Genomic DNA, 22,005 nt, shown 5'->3' with positions numbered 1-22,005 from the left:
AGACACAAACAAAATTAAAGAAAAAGTATAAAATAATTAATGATGGTGGGACACACTTAATAATAAGTTTCACTATCTACTTTTTGTATCTATCTATTTCTAAATTATACTCCATTTATTTTGAGTTTTTGACAAATGAAAATGACCCTTCCTCAATAAACTCTGAACTACTTTTTCCTCTTTCCATCTACCTCTTCTAGACGGAAGGCGCATCACAAATATAGATAGCATTTGGATGACATTGTGGTTGGTGATATTAGCCAACCACAATGTCACATGTGATTTTTTTTTTCGTCACAAGACTTTTTTATTGTTTTATACACTTGTAACATTGTGGTTGATAATGTCACCAATATCACACAAATATTACCCCACAAATATAACGGGGCTATTAAACCCCATAGGCGTGGACCAGCTAATAGCTCTCTAGATGAGTTGAACTATCTTGTTTACATCTAAATATATATTTGGTATTTTAACACGATTTGTAGTATGTTTAATTTTCTCAATTCAATTAATGAGCGACTATTATTTGGTCACAAGACTAAATCTATATAGAAAAATTAGACATATACAATACTATTGTTTTAAAATATTATCTCCTGAGCAAATATGTAATAAGTAAATAAGAAATTTGGATAAATGTTTTAATTGATATCCAGAAATCTAATCATGTTTAGAAAAATATTTCTCGGGAAAAATTGTTTTTTCTGAAATATGCAAGAATAAATATATTTTTGAAAATATTTTAACTATATAAACTTTTTACACTTTATGATATAGTGAACGAAGATATTATAATATAGCGGATTAATAACCAATAATTGAGTGATTTAAATAGTAAAGAATTAGAGCCTCTTAAACAAATGATCAATGATTTAATACACACAACTCTTGCGTACCAAAAAATTCTGATTGAAACTTAGGTATAAAGAAAAATCTGATTCGGAGCATCCATTTATCCAAATTTCTTATTTACTTATTACATATATTGATATAGATAACAAGATAAAAAATATATAACTCTAATATTTCGAGAAAAACTTTGACACCGTATACCCGACACATATAATCTCAGTATGTTTGGATTCTAAGAAGATGGAATTAATACCAAATAGTGTAATTTTGTTTTGTTTTGTCACTGATATGGTGTAATTCATGTCCAATGTCAGCTCATCATGTTTTATAATATAAATATTTCAAAATTTGTATTTAAAAAAAAAACTAAAATAGGATATATCATTATCGTTATAGAATAAGTATTCTGAAAACAGTCATGATAATTGAACACAAAAAAAATAAACACAATACAGACACCACTATATATATAGTGTATTCTTTTTTTAATTTTCTTTCCATGTTAGTCTGTTACTTTATCTTCTCTCTCACTCCCTCCGCTGTTTGTTTCTCTCACATAGCTCACACCACCACCATCACCTATATTCAACTCTCCGGCCACCGCCCACCACCACCGCCACCGTTCTCCGTTCTGTTTTATTCTCTGTAAAAACGACCGCAAAAAAAATTATACATTAGTACTCTTAATTAAAGAAGATATTCTCTTCTCTTATTAAAGACGATAGCGACGTCGGATTTATGTTTCGGAATATGGTGGAAAATAATATATTATATATGTATGTTTGTTCCATATGCAATTGTGATGTGTAAGTAGGGATTTAATATAATCACGTGTAATGAGTTGTTTAATTATGGACACTTAATTATGGACACTTTGTAACGTTTTGATGAATTTCAAACTTTTGTGTAATTTGAACCAAATGTCGGTTATTTAATTATGGACAATTGTAAAAGATATTGTATTTTTCTTGTTTATGACCAAGTTTCAATGTTGTATGATTTATATTGCTTTTGAAAATGCTCTGGTTTAATTACAGGTAAAAACTGGCCGAAAAATGGCTTGGAAATGCTTTAGAATTATGCAGAACCCACTGTCTGCATAAATGTTTTCCTCGGCAGTTAACTACCGAAGTTTTCCTCGGCAGTTAATTGCAGCCGGTTTCGAATTCCTCGGCATTTAATTGCCGAAGTGGTAAAAACGTATTTTACTCGTGTGACACAACCTTATGCAATGTGTCAACAACAATTCTCATACTTTATTTACGTTTATTGATCCATGATTTTTGAGATAAAGAGTTCCTTTTTTTGAGAGAAGAGATAAAGAGTTCCTTTCATCTAAAAAAACCTCTAAAAAGATTAATTAGAATATTATATTATTGTACCATTATTTTACATATTTATTGTCGTCTCAATTGCACTTCTCTTTTTATAGGATGACGTTACAAAAACCACGAGTATTAAAAAAATGATAAAAGTAATAAGTTTATCTAAAATATGTGTCACTGTTGTTAATTACCCTTGATGTACTCAATGTTGATTTTTTATATTATAAGATAAATTAGTATTACTAACGAGGAATATATTTTTTATTCAGAAAACGAGGAATATATTTAAAAAAAAAATAAATGCATGTAAAAATTTGTAAAATATCTTACAAAGAGAAAAAGATTATTATTTTTTTAATTGTCTTAGGAGTAATAAATTTGAAATAGATGATTTGACAAATGAATAAATAATGGTATATGACTATGACATGGGATTATTGATTGATTCAGCTAAAACCTCATCACATGCGTTAGTGTGTGTCCAAATATCGGAATCAGCATAAGTATCTATCGGCATCACTATCTTTAAAAACCATAGTTCTTGTTTTTGTGTCACATCTTCATTTCATTTTGTTCATCAGAACAACAAGTTTGACTTTTCTCATTTCCTTAATTTTTCTTTTCTTAGTCAAAATAATTCCACCAACTCCCAAACAATCAATCGTGCTCAACAGGTTAGCCAACAACATTCTTACATCTCTTTCTTTTCTCTTAATTTCGTTTGTTACTGTTTCAAATTGTGTTTTCAAAACTCTTAGTTGGAGATTCAGTTGATTAAAACTCAGGTATGTATGGGTAACAGTTACCATTATGATAGAACGTTTGTGTCTAGTGTCTGACACATGTTAGCGTCTGACACCGATAATATATATGATTACATTTAATTTTGCTGGTGTTGACCTGCCCGGTGTGTCTGTATCAGTGCTTCATAGGTGGTACCTTATTCACCACTGCATCACTTAAACACATCGGCAGCACCCTGCAAAAATACTCCCTTAACTTAATTTTAAATAACGATTCTGTGGTTTATCTTTTCTTTTACGTAATTTTTATCATTTTGCTCCGTTCGCATATGGATTTTCAAGCTTCAAATCTAACTCTTTCATGATTTTCGGCAAATTTACGGTCTTTCACTCATGTTTATTTCATATGAATTTTAAATTTGATGTTTGAAAATTTGTATGCAAATTGATCAGGATGACGAAAATGAGATGAAAAAAAGGTAAATTGATAATATCGTTATCTGAAATTAAGTTAAGGGACGACGAGTGTAATTTTGTTGAAAAATAAGTATTTCATAGTTCAATAAGTTTTTGCCCTGTTCTTAAAACATTGGTCTGAGTCTGAAACTCATAGGTATAATTTGATTTTATTGTTTCAGAAACTTATTAGACCAAGGGAATCTACTATTCTTTGTAACTATATACTTTCAAAATTTATAAATATCTGCTGAACCTCAGATATGTAATTGTTGTAGCCTGTAGGGATTTGGCTCCCATAACATCAAGGGTCCATTTTAGAGGGTTAAATCCTTAGCTAGATTAGAGAAGATACGTTGGACAAGACCAACAGAAGTACCGGTAAGGAGGGTTGAGAGGCGATGGAGCATAGTCCACTAGTACGAGCGATTTTTCTTTTTTAAGAGGGTTATTGTCTTTAGTTTACATGAGTTTTTCTCTTGTTTTCAACTGAGCGTCGGAGATTTGTAGCATCATGTGTTTAAATAAATGTTACCGATGATAAGAAACCAAACCAAACGCAAGCCAATTTATATTATGGGCTATATATATTACAACTATAAGACTACACATATGGTGCAGTGAGCTCTTATTTGATAAATATACAAGGCACCTGCTCACAACTTCTCTGAAATTTTTGTTCCATGAAGGGAATTTCAATGTATGCTCTTCCACAAATGTCCCACTAGTTCATTTACTGCACATATTAATGCTACGGAATAGAAAAAATGAAAGAAAGTCTTACTACTCTCCACTTAGATATCTTAATTTGTGTATGTAGCACCGATACTTCTGCTTGAAGCCATTTACGGTGTCTGGACATTGGTGTGTGGACACGTGTCAATGTCCAACATCGTTACGAGACCGATACATGTGATTACATTCAATTATGTATTTTTTTCAAACTATTACCGGTGTAGACGTGCGAGTGCAGTGTCTGATGTCTGTGTCAGTGCTTCATAGCTTACTGCAGAAACTATTTATACGGAAGAGAACAAATGAAATAATCTGATTAGATATCTGGCACATCTAGAGAATAATGAAATGACAGCAAACTAAAACTTTCGGAATGGAAGCTTAATTTATTTAAGATTCATGGGAGCTTTGTGTCTTTTGAAAAATACAGGGTGTGTCAGTGACATTTTAAAAAACCATAAGGGATGTCAATTTAATTTTCCCTTTCTTTTATTCTCCAAATATGTCGATGATAAGAGATTACATAGATAAATTGGTATTGACTTTTGCTGTATTTTTTGTTGATTTTTAGAGAATCTCTACACTGACCAACATGAGTGAAGACCTGAAGAAAACTGCCTCTAATGGCCATGTGAAAATGTTAATACCTGAAGAACAGCAGGGAAAGGTATATGTCCCCTATGTGTTAATATGACATACTCTCAGTCTGTTTTAATACTTGGCATCTGAAAATATAAAACTGCAATGTTTTGAGAAAATGAAAACTTTGACCCACAACTCAATATGGTTGTATTCCTCTAGATCAATGAGGTGAAAAAGCTAATAGGGCCACTGTCCGGTAAGGCATTGGTTTATTGTTCTGATGCATCGATCTCAAGGTATTTAAGGGCACGGAGTTGGAATGTCAAGAAGGCAGCTAAAATGTTGAAGCAGACCCTTAAATGGAGAGCAGAGTATAAACCAGAAGAGATCCGCTGGGTGAGTGGCTGCATGTCTTTCTTTAAATTTTTAATGATAGTTGAGACATAATGTTTGTTCCCTACCAGCATCTGAATATCATTATTGATCTTAAGACTTGACTATCTGATTTCGGTTGACCGAGTTAATTACAGTCTCATCTGGAATGGTTGTCATCTTTGTATGTTTTGTCAAACCATCTATTTTCTAAGATTATTTTGATTTGTATTTTTTTGTCGATGCAGGAAGATGTTGCTGAAGAAGCAGAAACCGGAAAGATCTACAGATCAAATTATACTGACAAGCATGGGAGAACAGTACTTGTAATGAGACCTGCTCGTCAGGTAAGTCATTCCTTCGACCTCTAGCATATCTAAGTCAGATGTTTTAGGTTTTGCTTACCTTATCAGTTTACATTTCTACAATTTTAAATCCTAGAAAGCACTCTTTAACTCTGCTTTGATATTGATGTCAGATTAGCAGATAATACATGCATAATGTTTAAAATTTTATTTATTATTTGATCTTGTAAAATAATGTTATTCATTTTCTTGTTTTTCCTTCATCATTTGGAATTCAGAACTCGAAGACTACAAAAGGACAAATTAAGTATTTGGTGTACTGCATGGAGAATGCTATTCTAAATCTTTCACCGGAACAGGAACAGATGGTCTGGCTGGTTGATTTCCAGGGTTTCAATATGTCACATATATCTATCAAAGTGACACGCGAAACTGCTCATGTATTACAAGAGCATTATCCTGAACGGCTGGGTCTGGCAATACTGTACAATCCACCTAAAATCTTTGAACCATTCTTCACGGTACCTAAGTTTTTCCATTCTGACATTTCACTCTTCAATTTCTTCCTGCTGATTTTTGTATCATGTAGATTTTGTTTTGGTTATAACATGATAAGTGATACATTTTAAATTTATGGAGGTGTTTGAATCCACAAGTTGATGATGTGATGTTGACTAATTACATTTTATGCCACAACGAGTCCAAAACGATTTTCATTCCCGAGGAACTTTTAATATTTTATGCATATGTGAACCACTTGAGATAAGTTCATAATTGAAATCGAAATAAAAGTGTACTTTGTCTAGAACTGTAGCATGGATCCAAACTCCTTTCCGTTTTCTTCTTCTTTAGGTGTATATATGACAAAGTCAATCCAAGTTTTAATATTTCAGCATTTAATGTTTTAATTTTTTGAACCTAAATTTTAATTTTAATCTAATTTTTTGTTTCTAGACTTGCATGGCAATGTGGAAAATTTATAGTTTTTGCGCTCAACTTACACATTTTTAGCTGCTACTATTCTAATCATTAATCATTAATCTTATACAATTTCGTGATGACAAAAAATATGTTGCTGCAGATGGTGAAGCCTATATTAGATACCAAGACTTATAACAAAGTCAAGTTTTGTTATTCTGATGATCAGAACACCAAGAAGATTATGGAGAATTTATTTGATTTGGACCATCTTGAATCTGCATTCGATGGTAACGAGAATACACCATTTGACATAAATAAATATGCCGAGAGAATGAAAGAGGATGACAAGAAGATTCCATCTTTCTGGACAAGGGAAATCTCTCCATCCTCAGTTGCAACTGATGTTCCTTCTTTGGATTCGATTAAACTAGACACAGATTCCGATGCCTCTGACAATGAGAAAATAGTCCGTTCTTCTGACTCAGTGACGAACACCGGCTTAATGGACCCTGATCAAAATTCGGTTAATCATGAGGATCGGAATGTGAGTGCTGCTGTGCATTAGAAAGAGAAATTACACAACTCAGCGCCTTCAAAATTTAAAATAGGCACTGAGGTAATACAATGCTGTGACATTGTTTTCTGCGTGAAATTTAGAATCAAGAGACATCTTGTTTACTTGATGCTCAATTTAAAATGACATGATGTTACTGGATTAAAGTTCTAACCTTTTAAACTGGCATGGAATGCTTACTTTTGACAGTATATATCTATTTTCTGCCCTCATAGATGGAAATATTGTTTATTTCTAGTTGTTTAGACCATACAAGTCCATCTTCTCCTTCCAACTGCATGTATGTCTTCAGTTTTCTTGTGTTATCACATCGAAGCGCCAGTATTTTCACTTAAGCCTTTCAGTTTTCTTCTAATATTGGGTTGTTAAGGATTGAATAGGCAGGGGACATGGTATGCCATGACCATATTGATAGGGTCTGTTTGGTAACACCCAAAAAAGAGCTTTTAGCTCGTAGCTTATAGCTTATAAGCTCATTTGACAAAAAAAGCTCTGTTTGGTAACACTTTTTCACCATGAACTTATAATTTATTTTTCAGAAGCTATTCCAAGTAGAGTTTGAGCTTATAGCTTCTCACCTTTTCTTCTAATTTTACCCTTATTATTTCATTTAAATTCCATTTTTATCCATTACAATTTTTATAATAAGCTACGTAATAAAGACTACGATCCCGTTATTCCAATTTTTGTCTATATATGAGCGGGCCTTTTTTTTTTGAAAAAATATATACCTTAGTTTTTTTTTACGAAACAAAATACTATTACTCTATTAGTGTTATCTTTTTTTTTTGTTTTTGAGGTAAATGTTATTTTCTTTATAAAGTGGAAACACTTAAATGATAATAAATATAAGATAAAATTTTAGTGAATAAAATTTAATTTAATTTATAATACATAGAATATATTAAATTAATAAATTTAAAGTATTTTTTTAAAGAAAAATTAGTTTACAAAATTACAAATACTTAAATATTAATTGATATAATTTTTATTATGAATTAAGAATACCCTTTATGTCATTTTACATTTATCAGCTAGTTAAACCACTATTTTTACCAAACACTTCAGTTATCTTATCAGCTACAAGTTATCAGCTAGTTTATCAGCTATCCGCTATTTTTATCAAACAGAGCCTAAGTTGTTCTCTCCTGTCCTGATTAAGGTATTTGAGTTGTACCATAATCTTTGTAGTGGCATTGAGGATTCCCTCGAATTAAATAGTTGTTCCTTGATGTACGCATAGTTGATACAGTGTCAGCTAAGGCATTATTTTTTGGTGAGAAATGATATTTGAACATCCATTTTGTGACAATTTTTGCTATAATTTTCTCTCTCATGCTCACATTATTTTTTACTTTATCTCTCTATTCCTTTGATTTTTGTGTAAATACCTATTCCCCAAAAGTTGTCAATTAAAGGTTGTTCAAATAACACTTCTATTTGTTGGTGGACATCTTAATAATAACGGATTATATGATCAAACACCTGAAATTTTGCACGAACAAAATGGGTGATCGTGTTGTTGACTATTGGTTTGCCTGAATGAGATATATTGTTTATAATTCAACTGTTGAGTCATTCACCCAACAAAAATAAAAATAAAAAATTCACCTAAAATTTCAACTGTTGAGTGAGATCCATTTACAGAAGGACATTCTCAAAAAGTGTTGTATTGTTTTTGTATAAATGAAGCAAAAGCATTCCATGGAAGAAAAAAAAACTCCAAAAATGAATTCAAAATAAATACTCAGCAAATAATCTAACATTGGTCCTGCATATAATACAAGTGATTTATCTTATATACTTCTATTTCTAATAATCATCCCTGCGTTGTTAATTGGTTCATATCCAATACGGCAAGAAAATAGAACAGAAAATAAATGATTCTAGATACTAAAATATTCAATTGGAAAATAAATGGAACTTCCTCTTTCACACAAAATCCAGTCCAAATGATTCAATATATAATCATCATGTATTATAAACTGCAAACTAATTTCCTGAAGAATCATCATCTTCATAAAGAAAATATTTGATAAATACTCCAAAGAGGGGGTAATTACAACTAGGGTTGCAAATCAAACATACATGAGCACTAAAGAAGAAGAAGAAATTAAAGTCACAACCTCAAATGAAGAGTGAGGGGAGAAGAAGAATGATCTGGAGCAGGAGGAGGGAGAGGTGGAAAAGGGAAATTCAAATCAAATGGTAGTGTTGGTGTCGTGGGTTCCCCTTTATCCCAATGACACCTCTTATGACCACCGAGTGCTTGTCCAGTGCTAAATACCCTCAAACATATGCTACACTTGTGTCCGATGATGCAGTCATTATTATTATTATTACTATTAACCTCTTCCCCTTCAACGTTTCCACGAGTCATTGGGTGATGGTTGTCATCGTGAGTTGTATTGGCGGCGAAACAGCCCTTGACATTCTTGTGACTAGCCCTGTGTCCTCCAAGTGCCTGATGGGATCCAAATACTTTGTTGCAACACGAACACACAAACTGATCCTCATCATCCACCACCGTTGTTGTTGTTTTCTTGTTCTTGTTCTTGTTCTTGTTCTTTGGATTTGAATTAGCAAGTAAAAGCAAAGAAGCAGCACCTTCCTGTTCTTCTGGAGTCACAAGTTGTTGTTGTTGTCTTCTGAAATTAGGAGGAGGGTTAATGCCTCTCCATTGACGCTCAGGATGACAACGCATATGACCAAAAAGAGCCTTCCATGACCAGAATATCTTACCACATTCAGTGCAAGTACGAGCAATGTTGTTGGATGATGATGATTCCCCACCCAATTCCTTACGCTTCTTCTTCATCCTGTATTGATCATCGGACCAATTTTTATCTCCACCTTTCATCTCTCTTTCTTTCAAGAGAAAATAACCAACAAACCAAAACTTATGACCAATCCACTTATGTATGTAATACACACACCCCCTAGCGGTTACTTCAACTTCCAATTGACGGTTTCTACTTTTTCTTTTTGTTTGAATTTTGTTATGCTACGAGGCTATAGCGGTTATTTGAGAAAACTTTGAGTTAAATTGCATAGCGTGGAACAATGTTGTATGGCTAAAATTTCTCTATGCTATAACACTGCTTTAGCTGCTATTTGACAATACTGGTTCAAGTACATGACTGTTGAAACCCATGGCAATATCGAATTCGTTTAGGATTTCTATGGTTTAACAATTCAAACATTGTGGACTGGCATGTCGCTTCCACTAAGCATGATAATTCCATTAGAAGAAAAATAACTTTGTCATTAGAAAAACTTTACAAATAGAAAAGACCTATAATGAGAAATGGGATGAACTATAAAAGGGATATAGCTGATATGTTTTACAACTCGAGAGTTTACCTCAACTCGTTTTAGCTATGTAAACTCGAATCGTAAACTCGACTCGTAAATTCGTACGAGTTTACCTAAAATTAAAATTATATAAAATTTATTATATATATAGCATATGTAAGCTAATATTTAAACAAAACATAACCAATTAACCACGTTTAAGTAATAAACTCTAACAATAAAAAACAAAATTTATGAGTAATTTAAACTCTTTTTCATCTTCAGTTGTAACTTTAACTTCAATTGTTCTATTTTCTCATTTAAATACTTGAGCAAGTAATATATTCGAATGATTTCAAAACAATCAATAATAACAAGCTTCTGAATGCATTCCCTAAAATTCAATGTAGACACCATTCTCACGTATTGGCGTAGCTTCTGTACATAACAAGCATGAAAAAACCGAGTTATGTTAACCGTAAAGGCAACATTTCAGCACCTTGGGATTAAAAATAAAAAAAAAAGGATTTTGAAAGAAAATGAGACAAAAAAAAAAAAAAAAAAGCTTAATTGCACTTTTTCCCCCTATAGTTTGCCAATTGTGCGATTTTGCACTCCATAGTTTTAAACGAGCGATTTTGCCCCCTATAGTTTTCCCCCTTTCTGATTTTATGGTCCCCATGACATTTAGTGCTGATATGTCTGTTTTTTATCAATTAATGTGTGACACGTGTGTAATTCCATTTTTAAAAAAATAAAAAAATGGAGTTACACACGTGGCACACATTAATTGATAAAAAATCAGCACTAAATGTCATGGGGACCATAAAATCAGAAAGAGGGAAAACTATAGGGGGCAAAATCGCTCGTTTAAAACTATGGGGTGCAAAATCGCACAATTGGCAAACTATAGGGGGGAAAAGTGCAATTAAGCAAAAAAAAAAACCAAAAAAAAAAAAAAAAATTCAAAGGTAAACTCGGACGAGTTTACTCCGAGTTTACACGAGTTTAACACGTGTTCACTCGGTCAAACTTTCCGATTTCACCAAAAACCGAGTTTACCTCCGAGTTAACACGTTTTTGCCACCTAAAAACATAAACTCGGGCGAGTTTACGTGTTAACACTCGATTTGTGGAACAGTGAATAGCTGAATGCATACCTTACTATAGACACAAAATCCAGCTTCAGTTGGTCCTATTGCAAATATAAAGCATTTGAATTCCAGTTGACAATTCTAAACTAATAAGAAGATTGCTCTTCACATAGCACATTTCGCTCGCATCCTGTAGCCATGTCCAAAATGCCCCTGCGCTAGTTAACTAGCGCAAGTGTAAAAAATAAAAGATTTAGTTTTTACACATGCGTGACTTAAGTCACGCTGCATAAGTTAACTCACGCATGTGTTAACGCTAGTACAAAACTGGATACATGTTTTTTGCTGTTTTAATGTTTTTTGAACAATGAATTGCTTGCTTATTTTGTTTTTCACTTTATTGCTTACATGTCTTTTATAAACCATCCGAGAAAAGGTTTGAGGTGTTATACTATATTTATGGGGCAACTAGCAAATCCACTTAAAAATCTAACAAATTTCATGAATGAGAATGCAGCACGCGAACACAGCACGTGGAACAATAAGAAAGAAAACAAGTCATGTTTTATATAATTGTTGCAGCATGTTCATAGACAAAATAAGGAAGAAAACCAGCGTTAGTTAACTCACGCACGTGTTAACACATGCGTGAGTTAACTCATGCAGCGTGACTTAAGTCACACATGTGTAAAAACTAAGTCCCTTATTTTTTACACTTGCGTTAGTTAACTAGCGTAGGGTTATTTTGGTGATGGCTGCAGGGCGCGAGCGAAAAGTGCAGGGGGAAGAGCAGGATTCCTAACTAATAATTGTCGAAAGAAAACACATGATTACTAGTGTTAATTAATGTGAAGTGTCAAACCTTAATATGAACTTCAAAACACAGAGTGTTATAGCACAAAAGACATCATAGTGATAGAGAGAAGATGAAAGACGAGTTAGAAAGAATGCATTTCAGAAACAATAAATATAAACTTCCTGCGACGGTGCTGTGTCATGGCAAGCATTGCAGTCATTTGTTCATGTATTAAAACCATTCATAGGAATACTTCTAATTCTTTTGCCAACTTCTATTGATTCATATATGCCCTTCTTACTCAGTGGAACATCAACACACATCAAGTGAACAAGTTCTTTTCGTTTCACAAGGGCTCGCTGCCTCGCTCGCTGTGTCGAAGATATCAAACATCAGTTAGATAACAACCAACCCTGCAAACTTGCTTCAACTCCTTGCTGAATGTTAAAATCACCTATAACTTGGTGAATCCAACTTCAATATGCAATCTATAACTCTATGCGACAACAATTGTAACATGTATGATATAACTTGTAAAATTATGTAACTTTTTTTGAAATTTTTTTAAATGAAAAATGATGAAGAATACTAGTACCCTGACGTGCAACTGCAGCAAATAACTGAGGAAAACAGCTGAGACAAGTAAGACTAAGAAAGAACAAGAGATTATTTACAAGAAGAATTATGTATTATATTCTATAGTTCGAGCATGAATATTTATTTACCTGTGAGATGTCGGTGGAAGCAATGTAGAGTTTATTATTATATATAAAAAGAAAGAGATTATTAAGAGTCAGAATTAAAGAGTTGTATCTACCTAACTAGTACCTCACCATTAAATACAATTAATAATAACGTTTTAGTAAATAAAATTCATTTTATTATTAAAATAAATGAAATCAATCAATTTTTTTTAAGAATTGTGTCAATTAAAAATGAAACATTTATAAGGAAGTGGAGGAAATATTGTTTAGTTTATTAGTCACAGGTTTTTTATTGAAAGAACACACATGCTTTCTGATTAAGCTTAATGTAAAATGTTAGTGGGTTAATTGTTATATTAATTTTCTTTTTATTATAATTTAAACTCTGAACTTTTCACTTTCTCTAATTGCTCAAACCAATTGAATTATCCAAACTCTTCTTTTTTACTTATTTATAAGAATACTACTTTCTTATTTATTTTAAAATAGGACATATATGAAATCTCAACAACTTCTTTGAGTTCATAAAAAAATAAAATTTTTTTTTGAGAAACACGACAAAATAAAAAGGTTTGTGCGTTGACTACGTTCACTTCACGTACATTGATCTTACTTAATTAAACTCCCCATCACCTATTCCCTATATATACAACTAATCTTATCTTAGTCACTTTAAGGCAAAAAAGTGAAGAGGTTAAGACAAAGATTCATAGACATCTAACGATGAAAAACTGTATCAACCTCAAAATATGGTTTCTTAACTTGATTATTATGTTGTTTGTTATGCTTTCTACCACACATGGGAGACCAAATCAGAAGTTTAGATTGAAAGCAGTTAACCTTGGTGGTTGGTTGGTTACTGAAGGTTGGATCAAACCTTCTCTCTTTGATGCCATTCCAAGTAAAGACTTCTTGGTTAGTAATTACATAAAGAAATATTTTATATAAATATACACACACATTTTATTTATCATTATTCTGTTATTTATATTATCTTATATATATATTTAATTTTCTATATATTTTTTATAGGATGGAACGGGTCTTCAGTTCAAATCTGTAACAACGAAGAAATATTTGTGTGCTGAGTCTGGAGGAGGAACTATCCTTGTTGCAAACCGCTCAAGTGCTTCTGGTTGGGAAACATTTAAAGTAAGATCAATTAATTGCAACTCAATTTCATTAAAAAGTTACTATATAGTTTAAAATATACTCTTCATATTTATTTATTTTGTGTATTGCAGTTGTGGAGAATAAACAAAGAAACTTTCAGATTTAGGGTGTTTAACAAACAATTTGTGGGGTTGGATGGATATAACGTTGTTGCTGTTTCTAATTCTTCCATTGATTCTGAAACTTTCCATATTGTTAAGGAAAATGATAATTCCACCCGTGTTCGAATCAAAGCTTCAAATGGATACTTCTTACAGGTGACCGACCCTTCGTTATAAATAAGACCGGAGAAAATACATTATTTTGTTACACAATATTTGTTTCTTTAAACAATGTTACTAGGGTATTCATGAGCATTTTCTTTATAATTTTTTTTTAGGTTCTTTATTATTATCCTATTTTAAAATGATGAATTCATGGAGAGGATTTGCAGGTAAAGACGGAAGAGGTAGTGACTGCTGATGTATCATTGGTCAACGAATGGAGAAATGATGACCCAACAATTTTTGTAATGACAATTTCTGATAGGATGCAAGGTGAATTCCAAATAACAAATGGTTATGGGCTCAAGAAAGCTCCACAAATAATGAAGGTATTATTCATATTTGTTGTAAACTAAATTTATTATAATTGAAATCATAAATTAAATATATGGTGCACAGTTTTCAAATTCTAAGCACAAGTGGTGTGTTATCATGAGAAAGTTAATAATAATTAAATAATTTTAGGCTTGGTAAAAAAAAGAAATAGTTAATTCTTTTAATTTCTCTATCACATACCATTAAATATTAATATAAGATAAATTTATAAAATAATACTAACAGTAAATTTATCTTGTATTCTCAAACACTCACATATATTTATAACATTTACGATGAATTGGGAACCATCACTTAGATCTATATTTACAAGAAAGTCAATCAAATAAAATGCTTTGTTGGTATAGATATCACTTGTACTGTTTTTTTCTTCTTCTAGAGGTTTCTAATTTTTTGTTCAACAACAAAATGTACACTCAAATGGAACTTGTCAATTAAAAAAAAAAAGAGAAAATAATGCGGAGATTCTTTGACTATTGATTGATAACCGAAAAATGATGCAGAGATTCTTGACCATTAACAATTAAGATTTCGACATTATTTTTTTAAGGGTTAAATATGATTTGGTCCCTATAAATATGTCAACTTTTCGTTTTAGTCTCTCTAAAATTTTCCTTCAACTTTTAGTCCCTTTAAAATTTTCAATCACTACTTTTGGTCCCTATATTTAATTTCACTTTTGTATTTTTTAATGAAATTATCCAGAAACGTGTAAAATATTCTAAAAAAAAAATGCATAAAAAAATTTAAATTTTTTTAACAAAACACAAATTAAATATGAATTTTTAACCGTAAAAAATATAAAAATTCATATTAAATTCATATTTTTTTAATAAATTCTAATTTTTTTTGGAGAGATTCTTATAATATTTTGAATTTTTCTGGAAAATTTTATTAAAAAATATAAATTTTACATATGAGTTTACTTTAAAAAGGACTAAAACGATTGAAAATTAGAATTTTACATATGAATTTTACATATTTTACTTTAAAAATATGAATTTTACATTTGAGTTTACTTTTTGTGAAGATTGAAAATTTTATAGGAACTAAAAGTTGAAGGAAAATTTTAGAAGGACTAAAACGAAAAGTTGACATATTTATAGGGACTAAAAACATATTTAACCCTTTTTTTAATTGAGAGAATTCAATCTATATACACTTATATAAGGTTTGAATCCGGACACTCCACTTCTCCACAACAATTAAATTGTGTGAATTCTAACCATTAAGTTACTTAAAAAAAATACCCACCTAGTTTCCTTTTTATTGTCGCAACTAGCAAGTCTCCTCATTCACACGTGATGGTGGTCCAACTAAGATAGTCTTTTTTAATTAGTTGGGTAGCGCAATGTCATATTAAGGTAGTCTTATTAGGACAAAGAATCCACCAACTTTTGTTTTTGTAGATGGAATCCAGTCATCCACTAATTAACTTTAATAATTTTTTTTTTTTTTCAATGCAAAACATTAAATATCGTCCTTAATAAATAGTTTTTTTTTTTTTTTTGAAAGACGTCCTTAATAATAGTTGAACAATTTTATTTGTGTTGAATTTATCTTTCTTATCAATCAACTCTAATTACAAAGTATTACAATTTAGATAATTTGAATTTGCTATGAGACTAATGATTCCAAGAATTAAATCCGGATATTTTTTTTTTTAAAAGAGACAGACATTTGGTAATTAACCATGTTGGTAATTGTGCAGTAAAATTAAATATACAATAGTACAATAAAAATAAAGGTAAACGTTTCATGGGGTTCAATTTTCAGGAACATTGGAGCACTTTTATAGTTGAAGATGATTTCAAATTCATAGCTAGGAATGGATTAAATGCAGTTAGAATTCCAGTGGGTTGGTGGATAGCAAGTGATCCAACTCCACCATGGCCTTATGTGGGAGGTTCATTGCACGCACTAGACAATGCATTTTTGTGGGCTGAGTATGTCCACAAACTAAATAAGATTTTTTTTCAAGTAATTTGCCTATGATGATATTATGGTTAATGATGTTCTATCTGCAGAAAATATGGATTGAAAGTGATGATTGATCTTCATGCAGCACCTGATTCTCAAAATGGCTATGAGCATAGCTCTTCAAGAGATGGAGCACAAGAATGGGGCAAAACAGATGAAAGTATCAAACAAACTGTTCAAGTCATTGACTTCTTAACTGCAAGGTGCATACATCACATTACATATAAGCAATGAAGCACAGACTCTTCTCTAAATAAGGATGTTCCGGTGTCAGACACGCATCGGTGCCCGACACTGACACGACACTTATAATTACACTGAATTATATCATTTTCTCAAATTATTATACATGTCGACGTGTCGATGTCTGTGTCGTGTCCGGTTGTGTCTGTGTCCGTGCTTCATAATATGACATTATAATACACAACTATTCATGATATAAGTAATAATTATTCCATGTTATTTGTATATTAAATATATAATCATTTCTATATTTTTATGTGTCATAGGTATGCAAAAAGTCCAAGTCTTTATGCAGTTGAACTTCTAAACGAGCCTAGGTCACCTGATGCAACACTAGAAAGTTTGAACAAATACTACAAGGATGGTTATGAAGCAGTGAGAAAGCACTCTTCTACTGTATTTGTGGTGTTCTCAAATAGATTAGGATCCTCCATGCCTAGAGAATTCTTCCCTCTTGCTAATGGCCTTATGGGATCAGTGATTGATGTCCACTACTACAGCATCTTTGGAGATGAGTTTACAAACATGAGTGTTCAACAAAATATTGATTATATTTACAATAATCGATCATCGGATTTGAATTTTGTTACAACCTCAAATGGTCCTCTTATTTTTGTCGGTGAGTACTCTTCAAATTAATGATCAAATCTTTCTTTCTCTGAATATAAATCGTTTACTCGCCATTTTACGGTGACATTTTCAAATAGATACTTTATATGAGAAATTCGACTACAAAGTATTAAAACGACCAATGTAGTGTTGAGAATCTCCTTAAAAAATAACTTGAACATGGGTTCGATTATATGACTTGTCCATTTTGAGAGAAAATCCAACCCAGTACAAAAGAAAAAAAAAAGTGAAAAAAAAAGTTATTGTCCATTCAAAGATTAGTCTCATAGAGAACTCAAAGAGGAGATCCCTCAAAGAGTATAGTCGATAGAGAACTTTAGGGTACATGTTGGATAAATTATAATTTCAATTATTTTTATTTCTCTAAATAATATACAATTTTGTTTTCTTTTCTAAACAATGTGAATTTGAATTCAAGGTGAATGGGTTGCTGAGTGGCAAGTTAAAGGAGCTATAAAAAATGACTACAAAAGATTTGGTAAGGCTCAATTAGATGTTTATGGGAGAGCAACATTTGGGTATGCTTATTGGGCATTCAAAAACGTGAACAAACACTGGAGTCTAGAATGGATGATGAAGAATGGTTATATCAAGTTCTAATTACTCCAAAATTATGATTATATATATGATCATCATGTAAGGCTTTATATCCTTTATTTAAGTACTTCACTCTATGTTCTCCTGAGCTTAGCTCAATTGGTATGAATAAATAATATATGTAAGGTCCGGAGTTCAAACCCCGGCCACCACAAAAAAAAAGTACTTCATTCTGTTTCATAACTCGGTATAGACAATGAATTGTGTTCCATACTAGACTCCATTGTTTATCGTCTGTCTCACAGATAAAAGTATAAAACACAATCAACAGCATATTATTCCAATCCCATTTAATAAGAAGAATGTAAATAAAGTTTAACATTAGAATGAACATCATTGTTTATAGCATAAAAACTAGTTTAAAACACGACTGGTTTAGACAAATATTTTATTTCCAAGCTGAAATTAATCGTCGATCAAAATGATTTCTCTTCGCCTCGAGAGAAAAAGAGACCAGAAGGACTACCATCTTGTAGTGCCAATTTCACAATAGGTTCAGCACCTTCATCAGATGTTAGAGCACCATTACCATGAGTCATATCAGTTTTCACAAAACCAGGGGAAATAGCATTTATCGAAAAAGAAGGGTACTTCTTGGCAAGAACTCTTGTGTAGGCGTTAAGAGCAACTTTTGAAACAATGTATGCAGAATTTGATTGAGGCCAACCTTTGGTTTCATGTGAACCCTCCTTATAATCCTTTAGAAATTCATTCATGATTTCATCAATCTTTTCTTCGGTAAGATTTTCGACATCACTTAGTATTTCTTTAGGTCGTCCATTTGCCAAAATCTGCGGAAAAATTACATTACAATAAGCAAACCTTCAATTAGTTATATATACATGTCATCAAGAGCGAGAACAAATTATATTAGATAAATTTCTAGAGTTGGGGAAATTCTTATAACTCTGAAACAATTTCGATCAAAAATAGAAAACCACGATGAGTAGATCATACCCTGATTCTGACATATCCACAAAAATACCAAACATAAGCTAAGTAGTCGTACCTCCAACCTTCCAATAGAGGAAGAAACATTGACAATTTTTGGCGAGCTTGAACACTGAAGAAGGGGAATCAGAATTCTAGTTAATTCTTTGGTTCCAAAATAGTTTGTTCTTAGGCCTTTCTCAACTAATTCATAGTTTTCAAAATATATTTTAGTCCAGTCAACTTTGCTAGGATCTACCTGCACAACCGAACAAGAAATCAATTCAAAGAGAATTTCATTAAATTTGATTTTCAATATATTTGAAATTTAATTTTAATAAAACATTCTAAGCTTTTGTTGTAAACACAGATTCAAAGAGTGGATGTAATTAAGTGATTATCATACCACAACACCAAGAGCAGCCAAAGCTTCACCATCCACTTGTGCTCCTACAATTCCAGCATTGTTTACCTATAGACAAATTTTAAAGGATTTATGGTATGTCAAGATGTGCAAGAAATTATAATTGACAGATGAAAATATTTAGCTCTATATTTCTTTTTGCTAAACAAAAAATTTAGGTGAGTTGAGTCTCAGCGACTAACTAAGATCAGGATAAACTTGAAGGAGAGCTTTAAACTTCATTTTAGTCTTTATTGGTACTTAGAAATCATGTTGTAACTTACTCAAAGTAATAGTTGTTATATTCTTTTCTTTTTCACAAATGAAATAAAAAAATTTATAAAAGAGATAGATATGACCATTTTTTTAAAAATAATTTCAAAATTAGATCTTGAATCTGGGTATTTGTGTCTATCTAATATTTTCCAATGAAATACTCCCATTGTTTAGAGAAATTGAGAATATATTCATCCATGGAAGGATCCAAAGTGGGGGCAATGGGGTCAACCGACTCCACTTCCCTCCACTTGTGTATTGTATTTTTAATCTAAAATTAGATATTTATCCGGTTTGACTTCACTTATATATAATATTATTGTCTTCACATAGTTCATTTATAATACTACAAAAAATTGCAAACTAAGAAGGATCCTATTGAGTGTTTTAAGAGCACTAGTTATTAAATCAAAAGAAGTAGTTTTTTATAAAAAAAATTGTAATTATTATATCGATAAAAATAACGCTTATTTTTAAGATAAAGTTTTCTTTTATAAAATATTTAACCAGTAATCTTAGAGCATGACATAAAATATTTAACCAGTTTTCTTTTATTATATAATTTTGACCCCACTTATTAAAATATTTGGATCCGTATGAGCATGACATACTCCCTCATACACCTTTTCTTTTCCAAGGCCCTTAAACCATGTGATAGGATTACTCCATGAATCATGTTATCTTAACTATTCCCAACAAGATAACCATAGTCCATGTAACATGCACATATAACTTTTTGAGTTTCCATAATTGATTTTTTTATTTATTAAAATTCCACAAGACACTAGCAAGTCAACAATTAACTTTATCTTATTGGTCTCTCCCACCATCAAATCTCTCAAGTACACAAGACACTAACATTAAATATTAAGATTTTCTTCTTAACTATAAGACAAATTTCAGTCTGAACCGGGAGAAAATGATAGTTGAACAATTTCATTTTAAAATTTTAACAAAAGCTAGTAATGATTTTAATTTTAATTGTTTTATATTTTGATTTTTTTTGAGAGATTATATTTTGGGTTTTATTAAGCTCTTCTATGATGGTGATACATGGATGGCTATCATTCATGTAGAATGGTTCATTTTAATTTTATCATTAGGACATGAATGAATGAATGAATGAGTCAATAAAAAATATATTTTATTTTGTGCTTAATTTCTCCTTCATAGTCTTAAGACTCTAATTTTGATATTATATTTCTACAACAGTTCCTAACATATCCTAAATGCTAATACTTTTAAATTAAATATAATTATGAAAAGAATAGACCGAAAAAACAAGAGAATTATCATACCAAGATATCAAGTTTACCAAATTGATTTTTGAGGAAATCTGCAAAAGATCCAATACTTGTAGGATCTATGACATCAAGTTGATGGAAAACCACATGGCCAGGAAGTGCAAGATCCTTCAATTTATCAACAGCTTCAAGACCTCTCTTCTCATCTCTTGCTGCCAGCACCACTTTGATACCATTAGAAACCAATTGCTTGCATATTGCAAATCCAATTCCCCTGTTTGCTCCTGTCACAAGTGCAACCCTAGAAATCAAGAAAATTAATCGTGTTAAAATAGTTGATTTTGGATTGGATACCGAGTTTAAAAAAAATATGAATTATGAAATTTGTGGGTTATTGGATTAGTTGAAGAAAACAAGGCAAAGAAAACTAGTTGTACCTTTCACTTGCTTCTGCCATTGATTTGTGTGAATACAAAGCTGCTGCAAAATGGATTGTTGTTATGTTTTAACTATATTACCTTGTCATTAAATATTGAAGAATTATATTAATGTTCACACTGCTCGATTATGATTTATTCTATTTAATTATGTTCACACTGCTCGATTATATTAAGTGATCTCAGATTAATTTCTACTATAAAATAACTATCATTAATATGAATTTTTCCAAACAATTATTCTGAGCATCCCGTTAAAAATAAAAAAAATATATATATTAAACCTCCATTGTCATGATATATGATATGTCTGTGACTGAAATAAATAAAGAAAGATATCCTCTTGATTGCCTTCGTTCACCTTTGGCAATACATAATGCATCCAATTTTCAGCATTAAATATTATAAAGTCCAAGATCCGTTAAAAAAAAAAAACACACACACAATAATGGAGCGAGATTACATGCACTGTAAGAGTTGGAGATCACAATATATTTCTTGTGAGTAATTACGAGCCATTGATTAAACTGAAATGGAAGATTATGATTTGGTGTCAACGAATCCGTTGACACCTAGTGTCAACGGATCCCGACTCATATATATATATATAGATTACCGTCAATGCGGAGCCACATTGAGTTAAGGTGATGCACTTGCATACCCGCCACAAACTTTTCAATTTTGAGGTTTGGTCAATAAGATCTTTTTTTTTTAACAAACAAAAATGTAATATA

General features: G+C 31.4%; 4 protein-coding genes across 6 annotated transcripts; 2 read left to right on the top strand and 2 right to left on the bottom strand.

The window, feature by feature from the left end:
* Positions 1-2,666: 2,666 nt before the first annotated feature.
* Positions 2,667-7,145, top strand: LOC11431996 (phosphatidylinositol transfer protein 3). 3 transcript variants are annotated; one of them, XM_024784508.2, is made up of 6 exons: positions 2,667-2,968; positions 4,689-4,784; positions 4,919-5,095; positions 5,320-5,418; positions 5,655-5,897; positions 6,458-7,145. In XM_024784508.2, exons 2-6 carry the CDS (start codon positions 4,710-4,712, stop codon positions 6,860-6,862), a joined length of 999 nt encoding a protein of 332 aa, XP_024640276.1. In that variant the 5' UTR covers positions 2,667-2,968; positions 4,689-4,709; the 3' UTR covers positions 6,863-7,145. The 3 variants fall into 3 exon arrangements, with proteins under 3 accessions (XP_024640276.1, XP_003615002.1, XP_039690461.1); XM_003614954.4 differs by having other exon boundaries at positions 2,668-2,857; XM_039834527.1 differs by lacking the exon at positions 2,667-2,968 and adding an exon at positions 3,603-3,763.
* A 1,845-nt stretch (positions 7,146-8,990) lies between these two features.
* Positions 8,991-9,731, bottom strand: LOC11431995 (zinc finger protein ZAT3). Its single transcript, XM_003614953.1, has one exon. It carries the CDS (start codon positions 9,729-9,731, stop codon positions 8,991-8,993), a length of 741 nt encoding a protein of 246 aa, XP_003615001.1.
* Positions 9,732-13,425: 3,694 nt separating this feature from the next.
* Positions 13,426-18,197, top strand: LOC11431994 (probable glucan 1,3-beta-glucosidase A). Its single transcript, XM_003614952.4, has 8 exons — positions 13,426-13,674; positions 13,792-13,911; positions 14,004-14,189; positions 14,366-14,524; positions 16,308-16,477; positions 16,559-16,714; positions 17,021-17,373; positions 17,803-18,197. Exons 1-8 carry the CDS (start codon positions 13,483-13,485, stop codon positions 17,982-17,984), a joined length of 1,518 nt encoding a protein of 505 aa, XP_003615000.1. The 5' UTR covers positions 13,426-13,482; the 3' UTR covers positions 17,985-18,197.
* A 59-nt stretch (positions 18,198-18,256) lies between these two features.
* LOC11431993 ((+)-neomenthol dehydrogenase) lies at positions 18,257-21,436 on the bottom strand. The gene is made up of 5 exons (XM_003614951.4): positions 21,272-21,436; positions 20,889-21,135; positions 19,318-19,383; positions 18,991-19,170; positions 18,257-18,772 (listed from the first exon to the last, which is right to left on the bottom strand). The coding sequence occupies exons 1-5, from the start codon at positions 21,289-21,291 to the stop codon at positions 18,398-18,400; spliced, it is 888 nt and encodes a 295-aa protein (XP_003614999.1). The 5' UTR covers positions 21,292-21,436; the 3' UTR covers positions 18,257-18,397.
* Positions 21,437-22,005: the final 569 nt, after the last annotated feature.

Source organism: Medicago truncatula, chromosome 5, assembly GCF_003473485.1.
Source record: "Medicago truncatula cultivar Jemalong A17 chromosome 5, MtrunA17r5.0-ANR, whole genome shotgun sequence".
Classification (NCBI taxonomy): Eukaryota; Viridiplantae; Streptophyta; class Magnoliopsida; order Fabales; family Fabaceae; genus Medicago; species Medicago truncatula.
Note: the sequence above shows the minus strand (reverse complement) of the source record. Positions and strands in the feature narration are given on the sequence as shown.

Bases quoted from the DNA above. Each gene is read 5' to 3' on its own strand.
- LOC11431996 (XM_024784508.2), top strand. From the start codon at position 4,710: ATGAGTGAAGACCTGAAGAAAACTGCCTCTAATGGCCATGTGAAAATG. The intron at 5,096-5,319 runs GTGAGTGGCTGC...TTGTCGATGCAG, and splicing joins AACCAGAAGAGATCCGCTGG to GAAGATGTTGCTGAAGAAGC. The intron at 5,419-5,654 runs GTAAGTCATTCC...TTTGGAATTCAG, and splicing joins TAATGAGACCTGCTCGTCAG to AACTCGAAGACTACAAAAGG.
- LOC11431995 (XM_003614953.1), bottom strand. From the start codon at position 9,731: ATGAAAGGTGGAGATAAAAATTGGTCCGATGATCAATACAGGATGAAG.
- LOC11431994 (XM_003614952.4), top strand. From the start codon at position 13,483: ATGAAAAACTGTATCAACCTCAAAATATGGTTTCTTAACTTGATTATT. The intron at 13,912-14,003 runs GTAAGATCAATT...TGTGTATTGCAG, and splicing joins CTGGTTGGGAAACATTTAAA to TTGTGGAGAATAAACAAAGA. The intron at 14,525-16,307 runs GTATTATTCATA...TTCAATTTTCAG, and splicing joins AAGCTCCACAAATAATGAAG to GAACATTGGAGCACTTTTAT.
- LOC11431993 (XM_003614951.4), bottom strand. From the start codon at position 21,291: ATGGCAGAAGCAAGTGAAAG. The intron at 19,384-20,888 runs GTATGATAATTC...ATTTGTCTATAG, and splicing joins TTGGTAAACTTGATATCTTG to GTAAACAATGCTGGAATTGT. The intron at 19,171-19,317 runs GTATGATAATCA...TCGGTTGTGCAG, and splicing joins TGGCTGCTCTTGGTGTTGTG to GTAGATCCTAGCAAAGTTGA.